Source organism: Cygnus atratus, unplaced genomic scaffold, assembly GCF_013377495.2.
Source record: "Cygnus atratus isolate AKBS03 ecotype Queensland, Australia unplaced genomic scaffold, CAtr_DNAZoo_HiC_assembly HiC_scaffold_48, whole genome shotgun sequence".
In the NCBI taxonomy this organism is placed as follows: domain Eukaryota; kingdom Metazoa; phylum Chordata; class Aves; order Anseriformes; family Anatidae; genus Cygnus; species Cygnus atratus.
In genome coordinates, this window is record NW_026110084.1 from 50405 (window position 1) to 75542 (window position 25138).

Sequence of the window (25138 nt, forward strand, 5' to 3'; positions counted from 1 at the left end):
TCTAGATGACTGAGTCAGGGTAAAGTTATACCACCAACCCATAAGGCCATCATGACATTGTTTTGTTGTGCAATTAGTTATGGTTATAGAGATTTGGCTTATTCTCTCATACTGAAGGTTGTTAATAAGCAGGCAGCCCACCTTCATATCATCACTTAGTGTTCTGATCAGTTGTGGCAATTGTTTGTGCTTTTCCATTCCCACCTATTTTGTGAGTATACTTCATTGCTGTTCATTACGAGGGTGACTAGGTTCAACTGACTGTAGGGCATAATGCCCATTTGCCCTGTATATCCCAGCAGTGCGTGGTCCCATGGGCTTTGTGTTGAAGATGGATAGATCATAATGAACATAATTAACAGGATTGGGCGAGGTTCCTTATTTGCTGTATCTGCAAGAAATAAAAGGAAATTATTTTGGTGGGAAGCTCCAAACAGGCTACCCCTTTCATGATGCAGGATAAATCCATCTAGCATTGACTTTATGTTCTGCCCTCCACTCTCAATGGCGTACCAAGCCAGAGGTCCTTGTGGCTTATTCAGGGTCAATGCGGTCAATGGCTCAATGTCCAAGTGGAGATCAGTAATGAGTGGTGTTCGTCAGAGGTCAGTATTGGGATCAGCGCTGTTGAACTACTTTGTCGACGACATGGACAGTGGGATCGACCCTCAGCAAGTTTGTGGATGACACCATGCTGTGTGGTGCAGTCAGTACACTGGAGGGAAGGGATGCCATCCAGGTGGGGCCGTGCAAACCTCGTGGAGTTCAACAAGTGCAAGCGCAAGATCCTGCAGTCAGGTTCGGGGCTAGAGGCTGTCCCTGATGTATTTTCTCAATCTGTTTCACAGCTCTAACTAGGAATGAAAGCCCTTTCTCCCATTCATTCCTCTTTCTTTCAATGCAGTTGACCTAAAAGATGGAGGTTGTTTTGGAAAATTGTTCTTTATGTTGATAAAGCTATGTCTTTGATGGGATTGATACTCGTTGCAAAACCTCCGCTAAAGCCCCACAGGCAATTGTAGGTGAATGTTTGTAACCGTGGGGAAATGTATTAAAAGTGTACTGCACTCCTTCCGAAGTAAATGCAAAGCGGGGTTTATCTGTTCCTCCAAGAGGACCATAAAGGACATATCTTTAATGTCTAGAACAGCCAGCCACCCACGAGCCTGTATAGTGGCAGTCGGGTTTGCGATATAGGGACTGTTGCAGCGTTGGCATTGAGGCATCGGTAATCAATCATCTGTCGCCATCTACCGTCAGGTTTAACCAAGGGCTACCCTGGAGAATTGTATGAGGATGTGTTCTGAAAATAATTTGTCGAGGCTCTAAGTCCAATAACAGTCGAAATTCCATGGCTGCAGAGGTCGGGGCCAGGGAAGAGCCTGGGCAGGGCTGGCTTGTCCCCCAGCACAGGCACGGAGCCCAGTGGGAGATGACCCCAGAGCAAAACTCACTGCCCAACCTGGGGTGAGCAGCCAGTGCTGGAAGTGGTTGGTGAGACGGGCTAGGGGGTGACGAATGCCCTGGGACACCACCCTGGGCTCTGCCTATGCCACCAAGGCACTCTCCTCTCTGCTGTAACTGCATGTCTCAGCTCCCTTCCACGAGCCTTGGCTCTGCACCACAAAGCCGTTGAGGTGAGTCTTCATCCTGCATGGTGCCACAGCTCAGCTAGCTGTCATGTTTTCCTCTGCTGTGCACTTTACAGCCCAGGACAGACCCTCCCCAGCTCCCTCACCTCCCTGCCCTCTCCCCAGCCCAGACCAGACCAGTCGTGGGCTGTGGTGTGAGTGCCCCAGGGCCACCGCATTACCCTGCACTGGCCACGTGTCCTGGATTTGCCTGGGATGGGGTTAATTTTCTGCACAGACATTTGTATCATGCTATGTTTTGGATTCATGATGAAAAGTGTTAGTAACACACCAATGTTTTAGTTATTGCTTAGCAGTGCTTGCACTGAGTCAAGGAGTTTTCTGCCTCTTGTGTTGTCCTAACAGCGAGGACTCCAGGGGTTTCACAAGAACCTGGGAAGGGACACAGCCAGGACAACTGAATCCAAATGGCCAAAGGCATATTCCATATCATGCAACATAGTGCTCAGCAATAAAAACCCAGGTAAAGAAGGAGGACAGGGGAACATTCAGAGAGGTGGCGTTTGTCTTCCCAGGAAACCATTATGTGTGATTGAGCTTGCTTTTGTGGAAATGGCCAGACACCTACCTGCCAATGGAAAGTAGCAAATTAATTCATTATTCTGCTTTGCTTGCATGCATAGCTTTTGTTTTGCCAAGCAAACTGTCTTTATCCCTTTTTGGTCCTATTAGTTTTGGCACCAGTTTTGGAAGAAGAGCCCAGACCAATGCACACAAGAGAATCCATTTTACTACAGAGATGGTACAAAAAATCAGGTCTGAGCCCATGTTAGACAGACTTTTCCACAGCCTCCAGGTGCAAAAGAGCAGGTCAGTTCGTCAGATGGAGTGAGACAAATCCAATCATTTGTGTGGGAAAATGATAAGGAGAAATAACAACAGTAATGCAGTGAATAAACAAAGCTCTGGCCCGGTATGGCGTTTGCAGCAAATCCTTTCTAGAGATGTGAAGCTTTAGTTCTTAAAAAAATGTCTGTCATCACTTTCTTAATGGCATCCTTGATCTCCTGGTTCCTCATACTGTAGATAAGGGGGTTCAGTGCTGGAGGCACCACCGAGTACAGAAATGACACCACCAGATCCAGGGATGGGGAGGAGATGGAGGGGGGCTTCAGGTTGGTAAACACACCACTGATGATAAGGAAGAAGACTACAACCAGGTGAGGGAGGCACGTGGAAAAGGCTTTGTGCCGGCCCTGCTGAGAGGGGATCCTCAGCACAGCCCTGAAGATCTGCACATAGGACAGCACAATGAAAACAAAACATGACAAAGCAAAAGAGGCACTAACTCCAAGGAGCCCAACTTCTCTGAGGTAGGAGTCTGAGCAGGAGAGCTTGAGGATCTGGGGGATTTCGCAGAAAAATTTGTCTACAGCATTACCTTGGCAGAGGGGAAGTGAAAACGTACTGGAAGTGTGCAGGAGAGCATTGAGAACCCCACTGCCCCAGGCAGCTGCTGCCATGGTGGCACAGGCTCTGCTGCCCAGGAGGGTCCCGTAGTGCAGCAGCTTGCAGATGGCCACGTAGCGGTCGTAGGCATGATGGTGAGAAGGGAAACATTCCCTGTGAGTGAAGAAGGAAAGAGAAAAAGCTGGGCAGCACATCCTGCGTAGGAAATGGCCCTGGTGTCCCACAGGGAATTGGCCATGGCTTTGGGGACAGTGGTGGAGATGAAGCCCAGGTCGAGGAGGGCGAGGTTGAGGAGGAAGAAGTACATGGGGGTGTGGAGGCGGTGGTCGCAGGCTACGGCGGTGAGGATGAGGCCGTTGCCCAGGAGGGCAGCCAGGTAGATGCCCAGGAAGAGCCCAAAGTGCAGGAGCTGCAGCTCCCGCGTGTCTGCGAATGCCAGGAGCAGGAACTCGGTGATGGAGCTGCTGTTGGGCCTCTGCTGCCTCTGGGCCCAGGGCTCTTTCCAAGGAGGAAAAGACAGGGACAAGTTAGGACAGAAATCTCTGCTCACACCAAAGGCATTTCTCTTTGACTCTCCTGTCGCACAGTTTTTTCTTCTTGGCAGGACCTTCTTGCAATTCCCTGGTTTGTGCTGGCCGAATGCGCCATGAGGAGCAGGGTCTCTGCCCGACGGCTCCCAAGGGGGCGGTTATGCTCTAACTCCGAGGGCACGTGGGAGCATGGGGGAGGCAGGGGCCACAACTGATATTTAGAGTGTCTCCAGGAAAATCACACTGACCACAGGAGGGTTTGCCATCAATTGCCCACCCGAATCCAAGGAAACTCGGTTTCAGAGAGGATTTTTAAACAGACTGTATTTAATAAGGCCTTCCCTGTCCCCCTACATCTCACATGGGGTGTCTTCTCTGGAATCAGAAATCCTCAGCACTTCTGCTTCTCCCAGGTTGAACAGCCACAAGTGCTGAGAGGAAAAAGCATTCGTGGTGCAGAGCGAGGAGAGCTAGTCTGTCGTTCGGTATGCCTCCCAGCTTCCCTCTGCTTGCTCCTCTTTGAGATGAAGGGGGAACACACGCCTCTGTTACCCTGAGAAGAAAGCAGACACTGCTGAGAGCTCTGATGGGATGAACTGCAGATCCTTGCCAGGACTGGCCAAGTCCCAGACGTCTGGGACACCTCATTGCCATGGCCACATCTGCATGGGCAGTGCCCAACCTACCACCGCAACTCCCCACCCCCCCAGCCCTGAGAGCACGAACAAGAGCAGCACAGGCAGCAGGAGGGAAAAGAGGAAACACGGCGATGCGCTAGCCGAGAGAGGCGAGCAGGGAGACTGCAGGCACTCAGGAAAGCCTCCCCCTTTGCCAGCTGTGCACACCTCCCAGCTGGTGGCATTGCAGGGCAGCCCCTCTCTGTCCCTTTGCTCTGCCGAAGGAAATGGGCATGTGTCAGGAGAGAGGCACCTCTGCTGTGCTGGAGCTGGGGCTGCTCCTGCCCTGGAAGCCCCAGCTGTGAGAGCAGAGGCTTTGCTGGCTGGGACAGGAGAGCAGGGGGCTTGCTCAGAGCAAGGGGGCTGCACTGCAGGAGGTGACAGGCAGCAGGTAAAATCCACCCTCCCCAGCAGTTCTGACACTAGTTCCTTCCCACTGCCCACCCATGCTGCTGGCTGGCGCTGTCCCTGCCAGGATCTGTTTCCCTGCCACCATCTCAGCTCCCTGTCCAAGCTCCCAGACCGCATCCTACGCGCTGCATGCTCAGCTCTGCCCTGCAGGTACCTCCCCGGGACGGGGCACTGCACAGGGACAGCTTCGTGCTTGCAGGCGCTAAACAGCAGGTCAGACCAGCCCCGATGAAACTGGAAGGTGATGCTGGTGTTATTTCCAGGTTGGGGGGTGGTGAAGGCATTTCCTAATATTCTTTGTTGTCCTCATGATGGCGGTGTAGGAGCCTCAGCCCCTTTTCTAAACCTCACAGCTCTATTTCGGTTCCCATCAAGAGAAACAAGTGAAAACTGAAAGCACAGCTACGAGGGAAGCACGGAGTCAAGCTGAAAAGGCTGCCTCGATCATACTTACGAAAAGTCCTCTTGGAAATGCGCTGAGGGTGAGCTGAAGCTCTGAGCAGATCCATAATCTATGGGAAGTGCAAATTTAGGGCATCCGTCTGTGCACTACATCCCTATTGCCCTGCAGCCAGAGACTTACCGTATGAGTGGGTGTCAAGGTTCCTCCCACAATGAGCTCTAAATTGTATTCCAAGTTCAGAAAGCTTTTAATCTCTGGCTGTCTCCTCTTCCATTGCCCCTTCCAAGGCAGTGTCCCCAGCCCTGCTGCAATGTGCAGAGGAGCTGCTCCTGGGCAGAGCTGTCTCTCTGCAGAGTTGCCAACTTGCCGGGAACTCCCTCTGTCCCAGGAGCCTGGCTGAGATCAGGAGCAGCTGCCCAGCCCAAGGCATCATTTTCTTTCCCCTCCCTGCTCCCCCCACACTTGCTTGAGCTGTCCCTGGAGCTTTTCTTGTCCCATCGTGAGACAGTGACAGGCAACCATCTCCTTTACCCAGGATGAGAGAAGGGAGTCAGCTGAGTCAGTATTGCAGGTTTGTAGGCTTGTAGACTGCTATTTCCCGTATTGACCACAAAGCCAGTGGAGGTTGGAGTCGTCTTGCCTTGGTTCAGGTGTGCACAAAATAGGCACCTGCATGTGCACAAAATAGGCACCTGCATGTGACCTGCGTGTCTTAGCTCCCATTGGAATTAATGGAAATGGAGGCCACGAACTCCTGATAAACTTTGAGGCGCCAGAGGTGGTCCAAGATATAAGCAGGTAACTGCAAGCTGAGGTGGACCGATGTGGTGTGGAGAGGCAGGGCACTGTGTGAGGGTGTCGTCCTGGAGCCTTGTGGGGAATGTCTTCTGCCAACTGAAATGACAGCAGGTGCCCAAGTTGAGGATAATTGATCAAGTTCCTGCTCAGTATGTTCGCAGAAGCCCATTGCAGTATTCAGCTGACTCAGTGGGGTAAGGGAGCTCACAGAATCACAGAATAGTTTGGGTTGGAAAGGTCCCTAAAGATCATATAAATTATTTGAAATTATATCGTATAATAATTTCTTTGAAATGATATCCCCCTGCCATGAGAAGGGACACCTTTCACTAGACCAGGTTGCTCAAAGCCCCATCCAACCTGGCCTTGAACACTTCTAGGGATGGGGCATCCACAACTTCCCTGGGCAACCTCTTCCAGTACCTCACCACCCTCAGAGTAAAGAACTTTTTTCTAATGTCTAATCTAAATCTACCCTCTTTCAGTTTAAAACCATCACCCCTTGTCCTATCACTACCCTCGTTGATGAAAAGTCCCTCCCCAACTTTCCTGTAGGCCCCCTTTAGGTACTGGAAGGCTGCTATAAGGTCTCCCTGGAGCCTTCTCTTCTCCAGGCTGAAGAACCCCAACTCCCTCAGCCTGTCTTCATAGAAGAGGTGCTCCAGCCCCTTGGTCATCTTTGTGTCCCTTCTCTGGACTCGTTCTAATATGTCATGTCATTCTTATACTAGGGGCCCCAGAGCTGAATGCAGTACTCGAGGTGTGGCCTCACCAGAGCCGAGTACAGAGGAACTTCCTTAGTCCTGCTGGCCACACTATTCCCGATACAAGCCAGGATGCTGTTGGCCTTTCTGGCCACCTGGCTCCTATTCAGCCGGCTACTGATAAATACCCCTAGGTCACTTTCCAACTGGCAGCTTTCCAGCCACTGCCCCCAGCCCGTAGCGCTGCATGGGGTTGTTGTGCCCCAAGGGAAGCTGAAGGCTCCCATGAGAACTGGTCTTGCTGCAGAAGACTGAGACAAAGGCGGCAGTAAGCACCTCAGCCTTTTCCTCATCCCTTGTCACTGTATTTCCTTCCACATCCAATAAAAGATGAAGATTCTCCTTAGTCCTCCTTTTTTGTTTATGTATTTAAAAAAACATTTATTTTCTTTAACAGCAATAGCAGACTGAGTTCCAGTGACCTACCCCTTCTTCCAGCGGTCATAAACACTCCTTTTCTTCCTGAGATCTAGCCTCAACTCTCTGTTCAGCCAGGCCTGTCTTATTCCACGCCGGCTCATCTTTTGGCACATGGGAACAGCCTACTCCAAGAACAATGTTGTGGTGCAACAGGTCCCCCAGAAGGAGATTGGATCCAACCATGGCTTTGTGTTTCAAGGAACCATCAGGGAGCATGGAGTCCTTGTCAATAACGGCAGGAAGATGTTCAGGTGAGAGCAATGTGGGAAAGAAGGGTGAATGTCTACATCCAACAGGGAAAGAGGCACAGGTTTGAGAATCCATAAAACAGCCTGGTGTGGAGAGGATCAAGGGCTGTGGCAAGGCTAAAAGCCCCCACAGAGCCAAGGTCTTTGTCTCCTTGTCTATGGCTGTTGTCTCTGCCACTGAGTCTTACGAGAAGACGTCTTAGCCTTCAAGCTCTTGGGCCTCATTGCCTCCTCACCCCCACCTGTGAACCAGGAAAGTGTTGTACCAGTGTCCTGCACTTGGCAATGTGCATCCCCATATCATATTGCCCTAGGAAGAGCACACAGACAGATGTGAGGGACAGGATCTCCCTTCCCAGGGGCCAGGGGTCCAGGTTTGGCCATCATGCTTGGTGAAACACATCCATGTTTTCTATGCATCAGAGCCACTTTGACATTGTCTTCTTGTCATCACTTCCTCCAATTTTCTGCTCTAATGAACTCCAGGGAATCTTTGTCAGTAATGGCCCTCAGTGGGACACTCCAAGAAACTTCAGAGTTTGCATCTGACTTGGACTTGAGAGATTTCTTGAAACCCTCTCAGTGCCTGAGGTTCATGGGCTCATCACCAAACACACCAGAGAAGTCATTAAAATAACCTGGGAGGAGACTGGGCCTCTGCTCCTGAGCTGGACTGGGCTCCTGGGACAGAGAAAATTCCTGGCAAGTGGGCAGCTCTTCAGAAACAAGGCTCTGCCCAGGAGCAGCTCCTCTGCAAAGGGCGGCAGGGCTGGGGTCACTGCCTGCAGGTGAGAAGGGGAGAGCAGAGAGTGAAAGAGAGGTTAGGGGCAGGCTGGAGTGGGAGGATGCTGAGATGTCGCTAGAGGAGAAATCATTACCACCCTTGACATGGTAAACCTCTGGCTACAGGGCTGTAACTGCCCCTGGAAGGGTCTACAAATCTGTGTGTAGCTCAGACCCCATCAGGTCTTTCAGAAGGACTGCCAGGGAGTCTTATTAAAAATGTGTAAAGGGCTGTGAAGCTGGGGGGCAGGCAAGGGTGCCCAGGGTGCTGTGGGGAGAAGTTGTGGGTGGAAGGCCCCCCCCCCGGCAGGACAGGGCAGGGTCCTGCTGCTTTCAACAAGGTGTTGTGTGTCTCTACTTGCATTTGTTATTCGCTGTGGTGACAAGGATGTTCAGAGGACTGGAGCACCTCCCCCATGGAGACAGGCTGGGTTATTCAGCCTGCTGAAAAGAAGGTTCTGGGGAGACCTCGTTGCAGCCTTCCAGTACCTAAAGGGGACCTACAGGAAAGCTGAGGAGGGACTGTTTGTCAGGGGGTGTAGTGACAGGACAAGGAGTAGTGGCTTTAAACTAAAAGAGGATAGATTTGGAGTAGATATCAGGAAGAAATTCTTTGCTATGATGGTGGTGAGTCACTGGAACAGGTTGTCAGAGAAGTTGCTGATGCCACATCCCTGGGACCATTCAAGGCCAGGTTGGGTGGAATTTTGAGCAGCCTGTTCTAGTGGAAGGTGTCCCTGCCCATGGCAGGGAGGTGGAATTATGTGGGTCTTCCAACCTAAAACATTCTATGATTCTATGCCATTTCTGCTGGGTACTCTTCCCTAATCCCTTTTCTAGGCATTGCCTGGAAGGGAAGGGCTCTGTGCTTTCAGTTTTCTAATCTTGATTCCCTTGTTGGGGGGGTGGAAGGTAAAAATTTAGGTGCTGATAGCAAAAGATGGGAGGGGGGATTTGGACACCTCCCGTCAGTCCTTCAATGAACATGCTTTTCCCCAAAAAAGCCCCCCTCGTTTCCTCTCCCACCCAGCAAAGCCTCTGCCCTTAAGGCCATGGGGACCGAGGCATAAGCTGCCTCCTCTGCAGCCCGAGCCCCAGTAGAGTAGACGCTCCCGAATGTCCATCTGTCCCTCCCTCCCTGGCCTTGCGTCCCTCCCCTGGCAGGAGCATTGTGACAGTTCTCCTTCTCTCTCCACTCAGTTGTCCTGCTGCTGTTCTCCTTCTCAGATTGTCTGGGGACAGAGAAGCTCAGCTGCAGCTCAGGCATGCATCTTGCAGGTCCTGCCATACAGAAGTGTCCATGCAATCAAGGTGTCCAAGTCCCCTTCTAACCTGTGGGGCTCAGCAATGCAGTCCTTGGGTTGGGGATGAAGCTGACTTTCTATTAAGGAGAATTTTGAAGAAATGCTATTTAAAATTGCACAGCTCCCATCACTGCCTAATGCCCTTTCAGGGGAACACCTGAGTGTGATCATGAACTAGCTCAAAGAGTTGCCAGCACAAGGCAGTTGAGAGCAAGACACAGATGGGGAGAGAGACTCTCCTCACTCTGCACTAAGATTCTGTCCCATTGTCTTCCAGGAATACTAATATAGCACTTGCAGCATGGTGGAAATGCCAAGGATGTCTACCTGCAAAAAATACTCCTCAGGTTTGACCAGGGCAACAGGAACAAAAGAAACAAAACAAAGTCCCCACAGCATAGATCTGCAGTCTGGTGAGTTGGGAGCAGCAATACTGCAAAGGTCTTTGATGTCATAGGTGTATTTAACCAGAAATCACTCCTGGCTCCAATGTTCTTGCTGCAAAGCAGGATGGACTTCTCTAGAGCCCACAGCAGAGTCCCCTGCTGCTCACCACTGCACCCTCAGGAAGCAATAATTCAGAGCTCCATCCAGGCACTTGGATGAAGTTCTTCCTGGAAGGGCAGAGGCTGTGAGAAATGGATTAGTCTGTCCTCACTTGTCACTGACTTTTCCTCCTTGGACAGGCGCCCATGGTCAGAAACAGCAAATGTCCAACAGCAGCTCCATCACCGAGTTCCTGCTCCTGGCATTCGCAGACACGCGGGAGCTGCAGCTCCTGCACTTCGGGCTCTTCCTGGGCATCTACCTGGCTGCCCCCCTGGGCAACGGCCTCATCCTCACCGCCGTAGCCTGCGACCACCGCCTCCACACCCCCATGTACTTCTTCCTCCTCAACCTCGCCCTCCTCGACCTGGGCTGCATCTCCACCACTGTCCCCAAAGCCATGGTCAACTCCCTGAGGGACACCAGGGCCATTTCCTACTCTGGATGCACTGCCCAGGTCTTTCTCTTTGCCTTCTTCATCACAGCAGAGTGTTGTCTCCTCACCATCATGGCTTATGACCGCTACGTGGCCATCTGCAAGCCCCTGCACTACGGGACCCTCCTGGGCAGCAGAGCCTGTGCCACCATGGCAGCAGCTGCCTGGGGCAGTGGGGTTCTCAATGCTCTCCTGCACACAGCCAATACGTTTTCACTGACCCTCTGCCAAGGCAATGCTGTGGATCAATTTTTCTGTGAAATCCCCCAGATCCTCAAGCTCTCCTGCTCAGACTCCTACCTCAGAGAAGCTGGACTTCTTGTGATTAGTGTCCTTGTCGACTTTGTATGTTTTATTTTCATTGTGCTGTCCTATGTGCAGATCTTCAGGGCCGTGCTGAGGATCCCCTCTGAGCAGGGCCGGCACAAAGCCTTTTCCACGTGCCTCCCTCACCTGGCTGTCGTCTCCCTGTTTGTCAGCACTGGCATGTTTTCCTACCTGAAGCCCCCCTCCGTCCCCTCCCCATCCCTGGACCTGGTGATGGCAGTTCTGTACTCGGTGGTGCCTCCAGCACTGAACCCGCTCATCTACAGCATGAGGAACCAGGAGATCAAGGACGCCCTGAAGAAAATGAGGCAATGTACAGTATTTCAGTGTTAATAAAGTACTCTGCTGCTCATATGATTCCCAGAATTTCACATGAAAACCCAGGACTGTCTTTGTCCATAGTTTTTTTCTTTTCTTCCCATTTTTTCTTCGTTTTGTCTTTGCTTGCTTTCCTTCCGTAGCGACCAGCACAGATGACCCCCAACACCTTTAAAAGTAGATTCCCAGCAGACCTTACTAACTACTTCTCTGAGCAGCCTGAAATCTGCTCTCCCAATATCCAAGGTCAACGTTTTGGTGGCAGTTTTTCTTCTACCACCAAAGATTTTAAAGTTGACTGCTTCACTCTTACTGTGGCCAAGACAGACACTAATCACCACTTCACCCATGAGACCATCTCTATTTAATAGCAACAAATACAGGAGGGCACCTTTCCTAGTCGTCTCCCTTAATACTTCTTCTTTATACTCCTTCTGTACCAAGAAGTTATCAGTGTGAATTAGAAATTTCCTGGACCAGTTTGTATCAGCTGTATGGTATTCCCAGTTAACATCTGGCAAGTTGAAGTCACCCATAAGGACAAAGGCAGCTGATCTACAGATTTCCCCCCATTTCCTATAGAATAATTTTCTGATTGTCATCATGCTGGCTGAGTGGCCTATAGTAGACTCTCCCACAACAACACATGCTTTATTTGCTTTTCCCTTAGTCCTTACCCAGAGGCTCTCAACCATATCATCACCAACTGCAAGCCCTGTACAGTCCAGCCCCTCCATTACATACAGTGCCACCCCACCACCTGTCTGCCCTGCTTATTCCTCCTGAAGAGGCTATAACCATCCACTGCAGCACACCATTGTCCTGGTTTCAGCTGGGATAGAGTTAGTTTTCTTCCTAGTAGCTGGTATGGTGCCATATTTTGGATTTAGGATGAGAATAATGCAGATAACCCAATGACATTTTCTTTGCTGCAGAGCAGAGCTTTTACTAAGTCAATGACTTAGCTTCTCTGGGGGGAGTTGTCTGGGGGGCTGCCACTGCTCAGGGATGGACTGGGCATTGGTCAGTGGCTGGTAAGCAATTCAGTTGTATTGCATATTCTTTTATCATTATTATTATTATTATTATTATCCCTTCTTCTTTTTCTGTCCTATTAAACGGTCTTTATTTCAACCTATGAGTTTTACCTTTTTTTTTCTGATTCTTTCCCCCATCCCAATGAGGGGGATTGAGTGGTGCTGAGCTGCCTGGCAGGTTAAGCCACAACAATCAGTCACAGAACTCTTCCCACCAAGTTTTGCTTATGGCAATGATTTTGCAACTGGGGGACTGAGCCAAAGTTTCGAGCTCCTCTTGCTTGTTTGTCATGCTGTGTACATTGGTGCAGAAACACTTCAATTGTAATTTATTGTACCCAGCACCTTGTGGAGCAGATTGAAGGACCACACTAGCACACAGTCCCTCAAATTTTGGTGTGCCATCCCATAGATTATGACTGGAAAGCCTGATTTTATCCCTTTCCCCCTTCAAATCTAGTTTAAATCTAGCTTCAATCCAATTTAAAGGACATGTTAAATGTACAGCCCACAGTGAAGAAACATAGACTTACCTCTACCTAAGGCACATGACTCCATTTCCTCAGCTAAATACCTCCACAGGCTGCCCTGAATATAACAAGTAGGGAGAAGGTTCAGTTGTCCTACATGTGTGCATCTGCTTCCATTTCACCTGCCAAAGGGATTTCCCACCACGCCCCAGATGCTGCCCTGACTCCCAAAAATACTGCGTTAGAGCTTGCAGATACCTGCAAATATCTTGGATCACCTCTGGCACTGAGTTTGTGTTTGATCAGCTCACTTCTACTCTACAATATCTATTATTTACCGTGGAAGGTTAGACAAGAGTATTTTGTGCACACTTGAGGAGAGGCCAGATAAATGCCTGAGGTGGGTGGTGATACAGTGAAAGCCATGTCATGGTCCTCTGCTCCTGAGCTGGGCTGGGCTCCTGGGATGCTTTGCCCAGCAGCAGCTCCTCTGCACCACACAGCAGGGCTGGGGGCACTGCCTGCAGGAGATGAGGGGGCAAGAAAGAGAGAGGTGTTAAAGGCTGAGTGGAGTGCAAGAACAGGGCAATCCCAGACATGAGGACAGGCTGGGTGAAGGGCTCATCGAGAGCAGCCCTGAGGAGAAGGACTTGGGGGTTCTGGTAGATGAAAAGCTCGACATGAGCCAGCAGTGAGTGCTTGAAGTCCAGAAGGGCAACTGCATCCTGAGCAGCATCAACAGAGGGGTGACCAGCAGGTGAAGGGAGGGGATTGCCCCCCTCTGCTCTGCTCTTGTGAGACCCCACCTGGAGTCCAGGTCAGGATCCCCCAGCACAAGAAGGATGCGGACCTGTTAGAACGGGTCCAGAGGAGTTACACGAAGATGATCAGAGGACTGGAGCACCTCTCCTATGGAGAAAAGCTGAGAGAGCTGGGGATGTTCAGCCTGGAGAAGAGAAGGCTTCGTGGTGACCTCATTTGCAGCTTTTCAGTACTTAAAGGGTATTTAGATGGAGAGTGACTCTTTGCTCAATCAGATAATGACAGGGAATGGTTTTTAACTAAAAGAAGGGAGATTTAGATTAGATATTAGGAGGAAATTCTTTACTTGGAGGGTGGTGAGGCACTGGAACAGGTTGTCCAGAGAAGTTGTGGATGCTCTATCCCTGGAGGTGTTCAAGGCCAGGTTGGACAAGGCTCTGGGCATCGTGATCTAGTGGGTGGCATCCCTGCCTACGGCAGGGGATATGGAACTAGATGGTCTTTAAGGTCGACAGGGGAGGTTCAGGCAGGATATCAGGAAGAGGTTCTTCACCGAGAAGGGTGGTTGCACACGGGAACAGGCTCCCCAGGGACATGGTCACGGCACCAAGCCTGTCAGAGTTTAAGAAGCGTTTGCACTGTGCTTTTAGTCATACGGTCTGAATTTCCGGGTAGACCTGTGTGGAGCCAGGAGTTGGACTCGATGGTCCTTGTGGGTCCCTTCCAACTTGGGATATTCAGTGATTCTACTTAAAGTGCATCTTGTTCATACTCTGTAATTTCCAGTCGTTTCTGCTGTTGGACTTCCTATATAACATGCAACTCCGATCACGGGTTACAACAATTTGAAAGTACATCCATCATAATCTCCACCCCTGGTCCCTTCAGACCAGGCTACAGAATTTAACATTGCAATGAACTCCTCCCCTCACCCCTGCTCCATGCAGTGTCTATTGGCCACGGCCTCTTGGAGGTGTACCTCCTCCGGCATGGCCTTATCCATAAGCCACAGTCCCTTCAGAAGTCTACCGGCTGTGTTGAGGACTTACCCATGGCCACAGATGCTTTGAGGTCTTCTGCCATGGCCTTATGCATGGGCACAGACACTGCAAGGTGTACCTACTGTGGCATGGACTTCTCCATGGCCACAGATGCCTCGAGGCGTACTTTGCTCTGGAGTGGACTTGTCCATGGACACAGATGCTTTGGGTTGTGCGTGCTGCCATGTGGAATCACCCACAGGTCACAGTTCCTCTGACTCAAGTTCACACTGGAGTTCCAGCCTGTCCAGTACAAGCAGCACAGGAAAAGCAGCAGTGCCCTGGCCATCCACCAGTCCGGGCACATGGCCATGGCTGTTATGAGAATGTTCCCAGGCACAGCAAAGAAAGATGAGAAGGAGTAGAACAAACAGCAGATTCAAAAGCAGCCACTAAAAAGCACTGGAATCTCATATACATACAGAAAGGCAAGGAAGCCCTGTGGCAAACACAGGAGACTGCCAATTAGCAGCCAAACCGCTATGACATCGATAAATTTGGTCTCCACACTCAAATCTGTCATCGTCTCGAACCCTTTGTACCCCAAAGAACTGTTTTGGTTTAGCACCAGAAGGCAGCTGAGCATCGCACAGCCACTCACCCACTCATCCCAGGTGGGATGGGGAGAAAATCAGAAAGGTAAAAGTGTGAGAACACATGGGTTCAGATATAGACAGTTCACTAGGCAAAGCAAAATCCACGCACGCAAGCAAAGCAAAACAAGGAATTCATTCGCTACTTCCCATTGGCAGGCAGATGTTCAGCCACTTCCAGGAAAGCCAGGCTCGTCACCCGTAATGGCTTCTTGGAGGACAAATGCCATCATTCCTAGTGTGCCCCCTTCCTCCTTTACCCCAGCTTTTATTGCTGAGCATGATGTCGCATGGTATGGACTGACTTTGGTCAGTCCAGGTCAGCTCCTGGCTCTGTCCCCTTCCCAGCTTCTGGTGCACCCCCAGCCTCCTCGCTGGTAGGGCAGCAGGAGAAGCAGAAAAGTCCTTGGCTCTGTGTGAGCATTGCTCTAACACATCAGTGTGTTATCATTGCTATTTTCATCAAAAATCCAAAATGTAACGTCATATGAGCCTCTATAAAGGTAATTTGACAAAAATCATGCCAAAACCATGACAGCTGCCTATGCTACCCAGAAAATAACAGACAAGGCAAGATTCACTTGTCCTAAACGTGGGCATCATCTACTATTTCAGTTGGCCAAAGGAAATCTCTTTCATACTTAATAATGATCCCTTATCTCTTAATTACCTGCACGTGCCTTGAACCAATACTGGCTCCACAAATGTTACCAGGTGTTTGCATCAGAACAACTGGCCCTACTCTCCATCACCATTAATTAGCATGGGAGATGAGACAAGGAGCTCAAACGCAAGTACTTATTTCGTGCTTGCCTGAATTGGGGCAAGAGGAATCCCACTCTGAGGGTTTGTGGGGTGCATGAGAGAGAGCTGTCTCCTTCCACCTCCAGAATGGCAAGCCCAGAATGAAATGCTTTTTTTGACTCAGTTGAATCTCTTTCCTCAGCAGCAGTAAAGGAGATCCCTCCTAGGAAAGATGATTCTTAAACATAATTCTTTGTGAGATAGAAGCAGTGACGCTGCGTGAAAGAAATGTCTCTCCCCAGCTGAGATAAGTGGTTATGTCAGTGTCTTTCACAATGGTTTCTCCTGGAGCCCCAGAGACATCTCCATGGACCAATAGTGGCAGAAAAAGAGATGCTTTGGGCTGGGTCTCTGCTGCTGAGCTGGGCTGGGCTCCTGGGACCGAGGGAGCTCCTGGCAAGTGGGCAGCACTGCAGAGAGACAGCTCTGCCCAGCAGCTCCTCTGCATGGCACAGCAGGGCTAGGGGCACTGGCTGCAGGCACAGAGGGAAGATGAGCAAGGCAGAAAGGGAATAAAGGCAGTCGGGATGGTGAGAGCAGGGATAAGCTCATCGCAGGAGGAATCTTCGCAGACCTTTACACGGTAAGTCTCTTGCCACAGGACAATGCAGTTCCTTGAAGTGTCTCCTAGACCTGGCACATCTCTCCATGGGCAGGACCTGTCAGTTTTCTACATGTAGTTGGGGGCGGTGACACGTTAGAATTTTTAAGAAGGGATTAAAAGTTGAAATCTGTTTCACTGACAGGCACCTGAGTCTCTAAGCATCAAATGCCAGTCCCACGTGGCTTTTAGGCAGCAGCAATCAGCTTTCCAGCCTCCTAAGTACCTGCACACACCAAGATGCCCCGGGGCTCCCAGGCTGGGAGGGGGGAGTTGGGGACCCCACAGTCAGCCTTCAGTGAACATGCCTTTCTCCAGACAAACTGCTGGGTCTCCTCTTCCACCCAGTAGAGCCCCCTTAAGGCCAAAGGGCCCAGGGCAGGAGAGGAGGGTCTCCTGAGTGTCCATCTGTCCCTCCCTGGCAGGAGCATCGTGACAGCTCTCCTTGTCTCTCCACCCAGCTCTGCAGGTGCTGTTCTTCTCAGGTGGGATGGGGATGGGGGGCTCAACCCATACAATCCTGCCATACAGATGTGTCCATGGGAACAGGGTGCTCAAACCCCCTTCTGACCTGTGGGGTTCAGCAATGCAGTCACTTGGGTGGGGATGAAGCTGACATTATCTCAAGGACACCCTAATTTTTGGACACATGGAAGTACACAGGTTTCCACTAGGGAGGGGTTTTCAAAGAACTGCTCTATGAAATTGGATTCCTCTGCTCTCAGCAGTGCCAAATTTCATTTCAGGGGAATATCTCAGTTTGATCATCCTCAAGCTGGAAGAGTTGCCAACACAGGGCAGTTGAGAGCTAGACTGATGGACATAGTGGCTATAGTCCCTCTGCACCAAGGATCTATCCCTTTGCCTCCCACGTCTCTCCATACAGCACTTGGAGTACGGTGGTAATGCCAAGGATGTCTACCTGCAAGAAACACTTCTCAGGTGTTATGGAGGCAACAGGAACAAAATAAACCAAATTAAATACCCACAGCTTTGTTCTGCAACCTGGTGAGGTGGGAGGTGCTCTTGGATACCATGATTTAACTGGAGGTGACTCCTGGTTCCAATTTACCTGATGCTGCACAACAATACTGACTCCTCCGGAGCCCACAGCAGAGCCCGCTGCTCTCCATTGCACTCTCAGCAAGCAATAAGACAGAGCTGAACCAGGGATCTGAACAGAGGTGCTCCTGGAGGACAGAGACTGTGCGGGTGGGGTCTGTAAGAAGTGGAGGAATTTTTCCTCGCAGAAGCCTGTCCACACTTCACACTGACTTTTCGACTTTGTACAAACCCCCATACCCACAGGCAGCAGATGCCCAACAGCAGCTCCATCACCGAGTTCCTGCTCCTGGCATTCGCAGACACGCGGGAGCTGCAGCTCCCGCTACTTCGGGCTCTTCCTGGGCATCTACCTGGCTGCCCTCCTGGGCAACGGCCTCATCCTCACCGCCGTAGCCTGCGACCACCGCCTCCACACCCCCATGTACTTCTTCCTCCTCAACCTCGCCCTCCTCGACATGGGATCCATCTCCACCACTGTCCCCAAAGCCATGGTCAACTCCCTGAGGGACACCAGGGCCATCTCCTATGCAGGATGTGCTGCCCAGATTTTTCTCTTTGCCTTTCTTCATCACAGCAGAGTGTTCCCTTCTCACCATCATGGCCTACGACCGCTACGTGGCCATCTGCAAGCCCCTGCACTACGGGACCCTCCTGGGCAGCAGAGCCTGTGCCACCATGGCAGCAGCTGCCTGGGGCTATGGGTTTATCAATGCTGTCCTGCACACAGCCAACACATTTTCTCTTCCTCTCTGCCAAGGGAATGGTGTGGACCAGCTCTTCTGTGAAATCCCCCAGATCCTCAAGCTCTCCTGCTCAGACTCCTCCATGAGGGAAGCTGGGCTTCTTGTGGTTTGTCTTTGTTTAGCATTTAGTGCTTTTATTTTCATTGTGCTGTCCTATGTGCAGATCTTCAGGGCCGTGCTGAGGATCCCCTCACAGCAGGGACAGCACAAAGTCTTTTCCATGTGCCTCCCTCACTTGGTTGTGGTCTCCTTGTTTGTCAGCACTGGCATGTTTTCCTACCTGAAGCCCCCCTCCATCTCCTCCCCATCCCTGGATCTGTTTGTGACTGTGCTGTCTGTGGTGGTGCCTCCAGCACTGAACCCCCTCATCTACGGCATGAGGAACAAGATGCTCAACGAAGCTCTGCAGACAATACTGGAACAAATGCTAGTTCAAGATCACTAAGGTGCCCATCAGCCTCATATGATTTCCAGGAACTCACAAAAATCCCACCTTTTTTTAAAATTTTATTGTATTTTATTTTGTTGTTGTTGTTGTTCCTTCTTTGTTCTACCTATGACTAGTAATTCCAATTAAATAATATTAATCATCTGACTTCGTCCTTATCCTTATACCTGTGGCATTTTTCCTGAGCAGCAAACCTTATATACATAAGGAACCAGGCTGCTTGGAAAACTACAGAAACCAGGAGAAAATGATCAGTTTTACCTCCCACCTCTTCCCATCTCCTCTGGAGCTGGGGAGCAGCCCCAGCGTTCAGGAGGGGCTGAGGGGCTCTGAGCTCAGCTGGCACAGGGAGGAGCAGCCCAGGTGGCCTTCAGAGCTGCCTCTCACTGCCCAGTGGGTTCTCCCTCTCTGCTGCCTTCCATCTGGGGCTGCTGCTTCCCTGGAGCCATGGCCACGGACTGCAGCAGGATGTGGTCTTGTCAATACTGCTCTCATTTCGTTGATGCTCTCACTTTTCACTGATAACATCAGGGTGTTATCAACATTATTGTCATCCTAAATCCCAAACACAGCACCATACCAGGTACTAGGAGGAAAATTAACTCTATCCTAGCCAAAACCAGGCGATGGTCTTTGACTTATATGCCAAGTTCTGTCCTCCCTGCAGTAGGGCTGCTGGCAGATGCCATCCTGGAAAGGTGTCTGAAGCTGCCAGGAGATATCAGAGGATCTCTAGGGACAACATGCGGATCTGGGTGGGCGGTGAGTGGCACTCCACAGAATAAGTGACCATCTAAGGTGGAGTGCCCCAAAGGAAAGGTGAACCTGAGGAGCTCATAGGCTAATGAGGGCTCTACAATACCAGGACAGGGTATGAGGAACCAGCAGGCAAGGGCACATAAGACCAAAGGGGACACATAAGACCAAAGGGTAATTCAGGATACCACCTTTCAAACTCCACAGACTAGATCTAGTGCAGAACTCGCCTGCCTCTTGTGTCATTAGGCATACCCCATGGTCCTGCCAAGCAACACCCTAGGCTGCTGAGACATTGTGGAAGATGAAAAGGGGCATAGCAGGAGTGATTTCCATCTGGCTGAGTCTGCTTCCCACCCTGACCAGTACAGCCAGTGCAGGGTCACCTTGTGGCCCCAGGGCACCACAGCCCTCACTCTGCAGCACAGCACCACCAGACTGATAGGAGTATGGGGAAGGAACCAGGGGGGTTCAGGCCAGCATGGACATACTCCTCTGGGAATGGCTATCTGGGGAGCATGGATGTCCCTGAACAAGAGCAAAGGAGCATTCTGTGCCTGCGGAGAGGAAAAAGTGACAAAGAGAAACCTATTTCTGAAGGCATCCGCTCAGGGCAGGCTGCTGTGTCACTGGGCCAGCACTCTCGTGGTGGCCTGGGGAGAGGTGGTGGGGATGTCCAGGACTGGAGACCAGCGATCCTAGAATTTCACTGGCCTCTGCTTCCTTGGACCATAGTCAGCCTCCTCCTTGTTGGCCCGAGACAGCCACTAAGTACGCACCGGATGAAAGAGAAGGAGAAGGAGAAGGAAAGAGGAAAGGAAAAGGATTATGAAAATGCAATCACAAACCACCTCCCACCAGCAGATTGATGCCCAGCCAGTCTCTGAGCAGCAGTTTCCTTGGAAAGACTGCCACAGTTTTATTGCTGAACATGATATAATGTGGCATGAACTTCCCTCTGGTCATTTGTCCTGGCTGTATCCCCACCTCCACCCAGTGCCTTAGCAACTACCAGACTTGCTGGTGGGGGCAGAGTGACAAAGAAAGAAGTCCTTGTAGGTCTGTAAGAGCTGCTCAGCAATAGATAGATCACCGGTGTGTTATCAGCACAGGTTAGAAAGCCAAAACACCGCACCGTACAGGTAATATGAATAGAATTAACTCTGTCTGGACAGATCAAAGATGTATTACAGACAGGAACATGCCCTCCGAGCTCTGGAAAGGAGCCATGAAGGTTCTAATAAGCACATCCATGCAAAAACCTCCTGAGGTGAGGTCCCACTCCTTCAGGGGAAGAAGGGAAGGTTGGTGAGACATGGGGGACATCAGGGCAAGATTGGGGGTGTGCAGAGCAGTGAGTGTGTTACAGGCAGGAAGAAGGTCTGAAAGAGCATGGAGCGGCCATGCAGAGATGGAACCATTTGAACGTTATGTTAGGGCAGCAGAGGAAAGAGGGTGTGGAGTTCATTTCTAGGACAGAGAGTTAAATTGAGGAAGCAAGCGTGGGGCTGGGACATCTCAGGTGACTGAGGAGCATTAGGAGATCTTTGATAAAAAGCTGGGCAAGTAGTGTGGAACTCACGAGCTATGGCAAATCCCCAGAAGACCAAAGCTTTGTGTTGGAAGGAAAAGGTGGGTGGAGGGGTTGGGGGTGCTTAAAACTTGGGAGATGGCAGAGTCAGAGTGAGGTACGTAAGCACGATAGTGGTCAAAGCCTGCAGGAGAACTGTTTGCAGGCATGGGACAGCATGGGAGAGCCTGTGGTGTGGATGGCTGAGGGCCTTGGTGGGGCTGGGACTCCCCCAGAAATAAAGATGTCTTTGCTCATCTATTACTGTTGCCTGTGCAATCAACAGTCATGAGGGGACACTGTTTGCTTAAAGACTTGCAGCCTTCTTGCCTCTCTCCAGTTTAATCCAGCTCCAGGACACATCCTTTCATGGCCAGTTTAATCCAGCTCCAGAGCGCATCCTTTCATGGCTTCATCATCGGTGGTGGCCCTCAGGAAAGCCACTAACATGGAGGTTTGTGCCTGCCTTCCTCAGAGGCTTCTTCAGTCTTCCTTCAGTAGCTGCAGTTCAGGAACTTGGCACCAGAGAGCTCATGAAAATGCACAATGCCCTAACAAGACAAGCCTCTGCGTAACTTACCCTAATTCTTCTGCTCTTGTGTGGTTGATTAGAGAGAATCCATGACTATAGTCTAACCGAGAAGATTTCCAAAATAAATAACAAGAAATTTTCTTCTATTTTCATTTTCCTTTATTTTTCCACTTAGGGAATATGCAATCTCAACCATCTCCAATTCATATTGATCCAGAGTGTTGCATGATGAAATCTGAATATGTAGGAAAAACAAGATCCTTTTTGTCAGACACTGGATAGGCAGTCTTCACCCAAGCTCCCCCATCTGCCATTTCTCCTATCAGTCACCTGGGATTTCCATTAGTCCCGTTAAAATCAGAGCTTTTCCCACCCAAGGCTACCACTGAATGTTTCTGCACCAATTTCCACCTGCTTTGTTTGTAGAACTGGCTGCACACAGACACAGGGTTCCTCTGTCTTACCAGAACAAAAAGAAGGAAAAAAAATGATAAAAAGAGATCCGATTACAAAATAAAATATATTCCTCAGCTCTCTGTTAAGTCCAAGTTGCCTCTACTGAAGTCCATTTTCAGCCATGCCCCACCTCAGTGGAAAATCTCCAGTGAGAATTATAGGAAAGGACAGACAGGAAGGCAGGTAAAGAGCTGGCTGCGGAGGCATCAGGCAATAACAATCAGAACAGCAATAAAAATAAGATAATTACCAGCAATAATTATCATATTATATTATAATATAATAGTATGTATTATAATATGATAGATAATTACCAGTGATAACAAGAAGAACAAAAATAATAACAATAATAACGAAGTATAATAATAAGACAAACCAAGGAAAGGACAGCAATCGGATACTAAGATTTGTCACAGACATTTGTCAAGAAAGGTAGGATGTTTATTGCCCTTGAGAAATGTCCATGAAATCACTTTCTTTATACCATTCTTGATTTCCTTATTTCTCATGCTATAGATGAGAGGGTTCACCACTGGAGGCACCACCGAGTATATAAATGACACCATCAGAATTAGAGCTGGGGAGGAGACGGAGGAAGGCTTCAGACAGGCAAACATGGCAGTGCTAAGAAACAGGGAGACGATGACCAGGTGAGGGAGGCACGTGGAAAAGGCTTTGTGCCAGCCCTGCTCAGAGGGGATCCTCAGCACGGCCCTGAAGATCTGCACATAGGACACCAGGATGAAAACAAAATACATGAAGACTATGCAGACACTAGCCACAAGAAGCCCAGCTTCCCTCATGGAGGAGTCTGAGCAGGAGAGCTTGAGGATCTGGGGGATTTCACAGAAGAACTGGTCCACAGCATTGCCTTGGCAGAGAGGAAGAGAAAATGTATTGGCAGTGTGCAGGAGAGCGTGGAGAACCCCACTGCCCCAGGCAGCTGCTGCCATGGTGGCACAGGCTCTGCCGCCCAGGAGGGTCCCGTAGTGCAGCGGCTTGCAGATGGCCACGTAGCGGTCATAGGCCATGATGGTGAGGACAGAATACTCTGCTGTCATCAAGAAAAGAAACAAAAAAACCTGGGCTGCACATCCTGCATAGGAAATGGCCCTGGTGTCCCACAGGGAATTGGCCATGGCTTTGGGGACAGTGGTGGAGATGCAGCCCAGGTCGAGGAGGGCGAGGTTGAGGAGGAAGAAGTACATGGGGGTGTGGAGGCGGTGGTCGCAGGCTACGGCGGTGAGGATGAGGCCGTTGCCCAGGAGGGCAGCCAGGTAGATGCCCAGGAAGAGCCCGAAGTGCAGGAGCTGCAGCTCCCGCGTGTCTGCGAATGCCAGGAGCAGGAACTCGGTGATGGAGCTGCTGTTGGACATTTTTTTTCTGTCTAGTCTCAAAAAAACATTTGGTTAGAAGGAATTGTTGAAAGAGAAGATATAGGCAAGTAATGGCAGACTTCTTTGTGCTAATTCTATGCCATTTCCCATATAAGTTTTCCCACAAGGGCTTCTCTTTGTCCTTGGGACCTTTCTTCAGCTCTGTTTTGACAGCTCAGTTTTGTGCTGCTCCATACATCACGAGCAGCAGGGGCTCTGCCCATGGACTCCAACCAAGGTCAATCCCACTTCACTTCCATGGTGACAAACAGCCCATTTTTTTCCTTAGGATTTCCCAGCATTGGCTGCCTTTAGACAAGTGAAAAGTATTTGCTGCAGTGACCTTGTGAGAACTGTCCCTGTTTAGTGCAGTGAGGTGGGGTTAGCATGCAGCCAGCTGCCTCGCAGAGGGCAGAGCCCTGGAGAGACTCAGCTCCTCCAACTCTGCCCTTCTGAACAGTCTGCATCTGTCACTTACTGCCAAAACAGATTCTTTCTCACTTGAATTTTTACATTCGCATTACATCTGCAGTGTCTACGTGAGGGAGAATGGGACCTTGTGTTCACACCCTCCCGTGTTGAAGTAACACCCAGCACTGGGAGGAACAGTTCACTACCTTCAAAACCTGGCCTCCAGAAGATGATCTGGAGAAGAAGGTTTTTATTAACCAATTATTTCAAATTTATATCCTTACAGCCACTAAGGTCACTTCCTATGATGGGGCAGAAAACCTCTGGTTTTGCAAAACTTTATTGCAAACTTTTCTCTCTTTTCCAGTGCAGCTGAGCAGAGTGATGCCGAGTGGTGGCATTGCTCGCTGCTGCCTGAAACTGTCCCTGCTGCCAGCTGCTTCTCTGTCCCCATGTCTCCTCCCTGCCCAGGCTCACAGAATCCATCCCACCCACTCAGCTCTGCCTTGAAGACATCTTCTGGCATCAGAGCACTGTGCAAAAAAAAACATTTCTTCGTGTGCAGACGCTAAGGAGATGCTCAGACACATGCTAGCAAGAACTGGAGTTTCAGTGTCTTCTCCAGAATGGAGAAAGGAATTCCATCTTCCACTGCCCACTCAGCCACCCAAAAGGAGAAAATCCAAAGCAGACTCCTACATTTTCTGGTAAAACCCAATCTTTACTTTCTCTTGCACGTCCTCCTCCACGCTGCAGGAACCATGAGAGACACCCTGACAGGTCCTGCCCACGGAGAGATGTGCCAGGTCTAGGAGACACTTCAAGGAACTGCATTGTCCTGTGGCAAGAGACTTACCGTGTAAAAGTCTGCAAAGATTCCTCCTGCGATGAGCTCATCTCTGCTCTCACCATCCCGACTGCCTTTATTCCCCTTCTGCCTTGCTCATCTTCCCTCTGTGCCTGCAGGCAGTGCCCCCAGCCCTGCTGTGCCGTGCAGAGGAGCTGCTCCTGGGCAGAGCTGTCTCTCTGCAGCACTGCCCACTTGCCAGGAGCTCCCTCGGTCCCAGGAGCCTGACTCAGCTCAGCAGCAGAGACCCAGCCCAATACATGACCTTTGCAGCCCCCTCAGGCTCCCTGGGGATATCCATTGACCACAACCCTCTGGCTTCTTCCCTTCAGCCAGTTCACAATCCACCTCACTACCCGATCGTCCAGACCACACTTCCTCAGTTTAGCTGCTAGGATGCTGTGGGAGACGGTGTCAAACACTGCTGAAATCAAGATAGACCACATCCACTGCCTTTCCATCATCTATCCACCTGGCTATGTCCTCATAAAAGGCTATCAGGTTGGTCAAGCACGACTTCCCCCTGGTGAAGCCATGTTGACTGCCCCTAATGACCTTCTTATCCTTGATGTGTCCAGAGACAGCAAGTGGTGCCCTCAG

The 25138-nt window shown here is 50.4% G+C and overlaps 2 protein-coding genes and 1 pseudogene across 2 annotated transcripts; 1 reads left to right on the top strand and 2 right to left on the bottom strand.

Annotated features, from left to right (window-relative positions):
- Positions 1–2590: 2590 nt before the first annotated feature.
- On the bottom strand, positions 2591–3504 carry LOC126913741 (olfactory receptor 14J1-like; annotated as a pseudogene).
- A 6599-nt stretch (positions 3505–10103) lies between these two features.
- On the top strand, positions 10104–11042 carry LOC126913742 (olfactory receptor 14C36-like). Its single transcript, XM_050716872.1, has one exon. The coding sequence runs from the start codon at positions 10110–10112 to the stop codon at positions 11040–11042; it is 933 nt and encodes a 310-aa protein (XP_050572829.1). The 5' UTR covers positions 10104–10109.
- Positions 11043–22314: 11272 nt separating this feature from the next.
- LOC118261436 (olfactory receptor 14A16-like) lies at positions 22315–23280 on the bottom strand. The gene has a single exon (XM_035572265.1). It carries the CDS (start codon positions 23278–23280, stop codon positions 22315–22317), a length of 966 nt encoding a protein of 321 aa, XP_035428158.1.
- Positions 23281–25138: the final 1858 nt, after the last annotated feature.